This window comes from Panthera leo, chromosome A1, assembly GCF_018350215.1.
Source record: "Panthera leo isolate Ple1 chromosome A1, P.leo_Ple1_pat1.1, whole genome shotgun sequence".
NCBI classification, from domain to species: Eukaryota; Metazoa; Chordata; class Mammalia; order Carnivora; family Felidae; genus Panthera; species Panthera leo.
In genome coordinates this window covers 49,211,329-49,217,256 of record NC_056679.1, presented here as the reverse complement: position 1 = coordinate 49,217,256, position 5,928 = coordinate 49,211,329, and the positions used below count along the sequence as shown (strand labels likewise).

The 5,928-nt window shown below is 35.7% G+C and overlaps 1 protein-coding gene across 1 annotated transcript; it reads right to left on the bottom strand.

Annotated features, from left to right (window-relative positions):
- Positions 1-5,168: 5,168 nt before the first annotated feature.
- LOC122229332 (glutaredoxin-1-like) lies at positions 5,169-5,537 on the bottom strand. Its single transcript, XM_042954376.1, has one exon. The coding sequence runs from the start codon at positions 5,535-5,537 to the stop codon at positions 5,169-5,171; it is 369 nt and encodes a 122-aa protein (XP_042810310.1).
- Between the last annotated feature and the right edge of the window lie 391 nt (positions 5,538-5,928).

The window sequence follows — 5,928 nt, the reverse complement described above, 5'->3', positions numbered from 1 at the left end:
GTAACACATAGGAAACACATCACAACAGCATATGAAGATTCTCTTTCTTGATATTGTACTGTGTAATTTATCTATTCTCTTTCTCCATGTTACGTGATTGAGGATGTACTTCTTCCCAAAATTCCAACTGAAATAAGTCATTAGTGGACTTTGAGAGTACAGGACAATTAAATATGTAAATGCCCATATTCCATTGCTTCTTTGGGCAGAATCTTCTGGAAGCACTGTACAGTGATGGAGAGAGCACCATGCAGGTAGGCAGATGGTCTGGTCCTCATCCCAGCTCTGCTCTGATTCTCTGAGTCAATCACTTATCAGACTGGAATCTCAAGTTCTTCATCTATAAAGGGTAAGCAATTATACTTGCTGTGTAAACCTCATAGGGTCGCTGTAATGCCCAAATGAGATAATGTAAGTGAAGATGCTCTGGAAATTGGAAGGCATTATACAAGTATAAGGTATTAAACTTGCCAAGGGCCTGTTCAGACTTTCCTAATGGTTTCAAAGCTAAAATAATCACTGTGGGTGGAGACCATATGTGGATTCTTCCTAAAAAGAGTAGTAGAAAATAAGCAGTTGTTTTATGGAGTTTTCTATATTTAATGACAACAGTTACTACTGTCATTTGAAATTCTAAGAACAGATAATGGTTTCTTGATACATTCAGGAATTTTAATCTTTTCTATGTAAAATCCCTTATTCAGTGCCTTTTTTTCCCCTCAGAAACCTGCATCATATTATTCTTGGGGAAAGTGAGATATCTATCGATGGACTAAAACTACTATGTAATCATAGCTAAATTTGGAATGCAAAGGTACATGACAGATTTCAGTTTAAGCTGCCTGGTATCTAGCATTAGAAGGAAAATGTTCACTTGAAATCAAGATTCTCGACAGTATGTCAATACTAACATAAAACTTGATCTCTGACAAAAGAATGCATAAGGATATTAGATAACTCAGATACAATGTTAGGATTAGTAAATGACATTGAATTTTCATGGTGCAAAACAAATTGCTGTGGTTTTGGAGACATAAATATTATTTTATACATGTTATAAATAATGTACATCTAAATTTCATGAGTTCATTTAGCAGACATTTTTTTGATCCTATGCTATCTACCAGGCACTGTGTAAGTCTTAGGATACAGGGGTAAATATGTAGTCCCTTTCCTCTGTATTGATGATTTTAACCAAGGTTAAATCTTGGAATAGTTTTAAAAACTTGTACTCCACTCCTAAAGATTCAAGTTCAGAAGCCCTGCAGTGGGATCTGAACAAGTAGATTAAGAAACACCATCAATAACAAAAACAACTCCCCTGGGGTTTTGATGTGTCACTCTTGTTAATAACCACTACTCAACATGCTAATAGATGGGGACAGACACAGCATGGTAAGAACAATTTCTGAGTTGTGAGCAGGATATTATGGAATCCCAAAATAGGGACACTTAATCTGTCCTCAGAGGGGGCTGGTTAGGGAAGGATTTCTGGAGAAGGTAATATCTAATCTTCCCAAATATTATGCATTATTTATCTAATCACAAACTTAATTAGGAAACCAGTGAAGCAACACACATGCAAAAACAAAAAAAAATTATCCTTTATGACTTCGATGTTTTTAAATTTTGCTATAACATGCATAGAGTAGATTTTTCTGTAACTATTAAATTTTGCATTCTCTAGATTTTTGGATTTAAGGTCTTTAATCAATTCGGTAATTCAGGGAAACATATCATTATTACCTTTGAATTTTTCTCCCATCCTTTTCTTTGTCATTTTCTGGGATTTCTATTATCCATATGTTGGTATCTTTTTCTATTCTCCTTCTCTCTTAATTTTCATATCTTTATCCCTTCTTAGACTTTATAGATCCTGTAATTTATTTCATCTATTATATTTTGTTTTTCAGGTATTATATTTTTAGTGTCCAATATTTCTGTTTGATTATTCTTTTTGACTTCTGGTGCCTGTTCCATATAATCTAAAGCCTGCCCTATTTCTTTGAGAATTTTATTCTTGTTTTGTATCCTACTTTATGTAATAAAGCTTTTCTTTGTAACAAATATATTTTGTGTTAGTTATCTGTTGCTGCACAACAAACTTATGACAGATTCTCTTAAAACTTAGTGACTTTAGAAAACAGTAATCATTTTTTGTCATTCTTGGTTTCTGTGGTTCCAAAATTCAGACAACATACAGCAGGGCTGGCTTATTTCTGTTCCACGGTATCTGGGGCCTCAGCTGCAACACTTGAAGGCTGGGGACTGGAGTGATAGGAATTGCATTGTCTCACATTTCTGGTGGTGGTTGCAGGTGTTGGCTGGATCTTGGTTGGGGCTGTCTACAGGAAAACCCACATGTGACTTCTCTTCTTGGCTTAAGTTTCTCCACAACATGGTGGCTACATTCCAAAGAGAGAGAGGGAAGGAAAAAGAAGGAACATCAGGCAGAATCGTAATATATTTTGGAAGTCATATAGATCATATAGTCATATAGATCACTTTTCCCCATGCCATTGTTTGAGGCAGGCATGAGTCTCTGCCCAAATTCAAGAGGAAAGAACATAGAACACATTTCTTGGTGAGGGGAGTGTCAGTTACGTTGTAAGAAGGACATATGGGAATGAATGAACATATAGGTGTGGGCATCTTTATAAAATATAATTTTTCATATACTTCTTATTATCTAGCTGTTATTGCCTGTGAGGTCAGTTTCATCTGAGGCTGTAACTGTACTATCTGTAATGTGCAAGGAGGGGTGATGAACCAGAGCACTAGCTTATAGACCTTCTGGTGAGTTTAAGGAAAGAATCTGAGACAGGCTCCTCTTAAGCTTGTCTAAATGGAAGATTCCAGAAGATGCTTCTTTGTTTCTCTGCAAGAGGTTCTTGCAGATTAGTTCTTTGTATCTGAGCTCTCTTCTTTTATTCTTATTTACTTCTTAATTTTTTTTAGAGGAATCTTGTAGCTCAAGCCAATTCATCATTTGTCAGGAGCTGGGGGTTCTTTAGTATCCTTCTTTTCTAAACAGTCTATAATTAGAGCTTTGATTTCTTCTTTGCCCTAGGAATTATTTAGAACAGTGTGGTTTTGTGTCCTTACATTTACATTTGATTGGTTTTTTAGATGTATACTTTAAAAACTTTTTCCACCTTTATTGAATTGTGGTCCAAGTGGCCTATACTATTATTACTTTTTGGAATTTGAAGTTAAATATACAGTCATTTTTTGTTACTGTTTAAAGGAATCTTGACTAAAATGTATGCTTTTTTTTGGGGGGATGCCATTTTTTTTCCCTGCTTGGATTCCTTTTAAAATTCTCTTCTTATCCTTTAAATTTAGAATATGTTAAAGCCATTTCCAGATAATGGCCTCTTTTCATTGCTATGCATGTTACACAGCAAACCGTTTTGATTTGAAGGTTCAGGTTTATATATACCTCAGGATTTTTTCCTATTTTGTATCTATAATTATTCCTGGTTTCCTATCTTCCTTAAAAAGCCTTTTCCATCTTTTTTATGTCAAGATTGTTAAGCTGTTTTGAACATAGTTAGATCTTTAATCTTATCTGGAGTAATTTTTTAATTGATGTAAAGTAAGTAGCTAATAATTATTTTATTTTCTCTAAAATTTACATCTAATTGTTCTAATACCAGTGATTTGAAGTGACACATTTAAAAAATTTTAAATTCTCAGATATATTTAGAAATATTTCTGTACTAGCAAATTGTGCATTGACCTATTTTTCTATTTCTTTTGATATCTCCAGTACTGCTTAATTATAGCAGCTTTGCATGTATTTTCATACTACTTCAGTGTGCATTCCCTGTTTTTTTTTCCCTTTTTTTGATATTTTTTCTGATTCTCATATATATTTTTCCAAATAGACTTTTGAAATTCATCAAGTAAATTTGATGGTTAGTACTTGTGTATTACTACCAATCAGTGCTCTAGGAAAGAAATGTTCTATATTGCATTGTCTAATATGATAGTCACTAGCCACATGTGACAATTGAGCCTTGAAATTTGGCTAGTGCAGCTCAGGAACTGAATTTTTTTTCATCTTTAGGTATTTCTTTATTAGAAAAGAAATTAACCATTCACACTAGAGACTGAAGAAGGAAATTAACTTAATATTGCAATTCTAGAACAAATGTCACAATAAGAGACCCTAAAGATTTCATAGAGTGGAGGGAAAAAGGAGAGAGAGAATCATTTAGGACTGTGTTTCTCAAATTTGGCCACTTCACAGAGATAGTCTTAGGGGAGGAGGTTGCAAGTTTTCTGTGATAACACTTTAAATTTTATTTTTTACTTCTGTTCATATTCTGAACAAGTTAATACAGACTTATTACCTGGACAACCATCTTGCATAACAGAGGTGCCACAGCAGCTACACTTGCACCCTTGATCCCTGTGGCACCAAGTGAAGACCAAACATGTTTAACTTATGTGGTGTTTCTCAAATTGGGTCCTCAAGTCCTTTCACAGAACTGTTGAACATTTCCTATGAGATCTGTCAATTGTTAAGGTTAAGAACACTGGTTCAGAGCAGAGATTCTCAAGATAGGATGGGGTGGGATGGGGATGATGACTGGGGAAACACATGCAGCTTGAAAAAGCATATTGAAAATACATATTGTTTGCATAATGCAAATTCCAAAAAGTCAGACTCAACAAAATAACTTTCAAACAGTAGCAGAAAACCAATTATAGATTCATCCCAGAGGGTCTGGGATAAACTTTGTTGGAAAACACTGGCTTGGAGCTAGAGGAGTCCTGGCATATAGAGAACAGTTCGTAAGAAACACGTGTCAAAGAGAGGACATCTTTTGGGTCCCTGACTGAATCCTAAGCTGTAACTTGTCATGGTCTTTTGGAACCTGAAGGGCCAATCGAGAGGAATCTCAGGATGTCCATCACTCTTCTCAGACCCGTGGTTTGGGGCAAGTTGGCTCAGTTTTAATACTGAATCAAAAAAAAGCAAAAGCTATTTTTTCCCAAAAAATTACACCCCTCTTTTTTTTTGGTGAATATATTTCAGAATTTTAAGGAAACAGTTGTTGGGGCTATTAGCCCCACATATATCCACCAGGAAGTGTGGTCATCATCTGCAGTGCCATCCAGCTTTCATAGAGGATATCAGCCTGGGGTCTGCTCTATACTTATTGTAGACCTCTAATTTGCTTTAGCTGCTTCAACAGTTCCCCACTGTGATGCATTTCTGTCAGATAAGTGCATCCACTTATACAATCTTTACCAATAAAGACCCAAGGTACCTTTCTGGCTCTTGTGAGCTGTTGCAAATAATTTTGAATCTTGATTGTGTAACTAGTGGCTGTGATTATCAACAAATTCCAAAAATCCTTCTGTGAAGACAGTTGACTGAGGAGCTCTTGGATTCTTCTGTGGTAGGAGCAGGTGGGCTTAATGAACACAACCACGTTTCCAGGTTGGGTTTTGCTGTTCACAAATTCTTGAGCCCATGCTGACAGGCAGCTGCCTCCTAGGGAGGAATCTTCCCTTGTAGGCATTGCTCAGGATATAAATCCATAAATTTTTAATTTAATCTAATTTAATTACATTTAAATTTAAATAGCCACATATGGTAGTGGGTACTGTACTGGACAATGAAGTTCTAGAGCCAGAAATAGGTACAGAGAAAATAGATCATAGATATTCCCATCTAGGGGGGCTTTTATTTTCCTGTATTTTCTTTTCTAATATGTGGTGATGTCAAAGTATGCAGGTAAAGTTCTTTATACAACGTCTCTTTAGCCTAGCTTCATGTCCAGGGACACGGTGTGACTGCAACCAGCTTTCTTTTTGGTGCTACTAAACACTGCATCAGGGAGGGGACTTGCCATAACCTAGTAAACCTGTATGTCTTGGATTACTCAGTTGGCCCAACAGGTCTTAAATGAT

Excerpts from the sequence above, each read along its gene's own strand:
- LOC122229332 (XM_042954376.1), bottom strand. The coding sequence starts at position 5,537 with ATGCCTACAAGGGAAGATTCCTCCCTAGGAGGCAGCTGCCTGTCAGCA.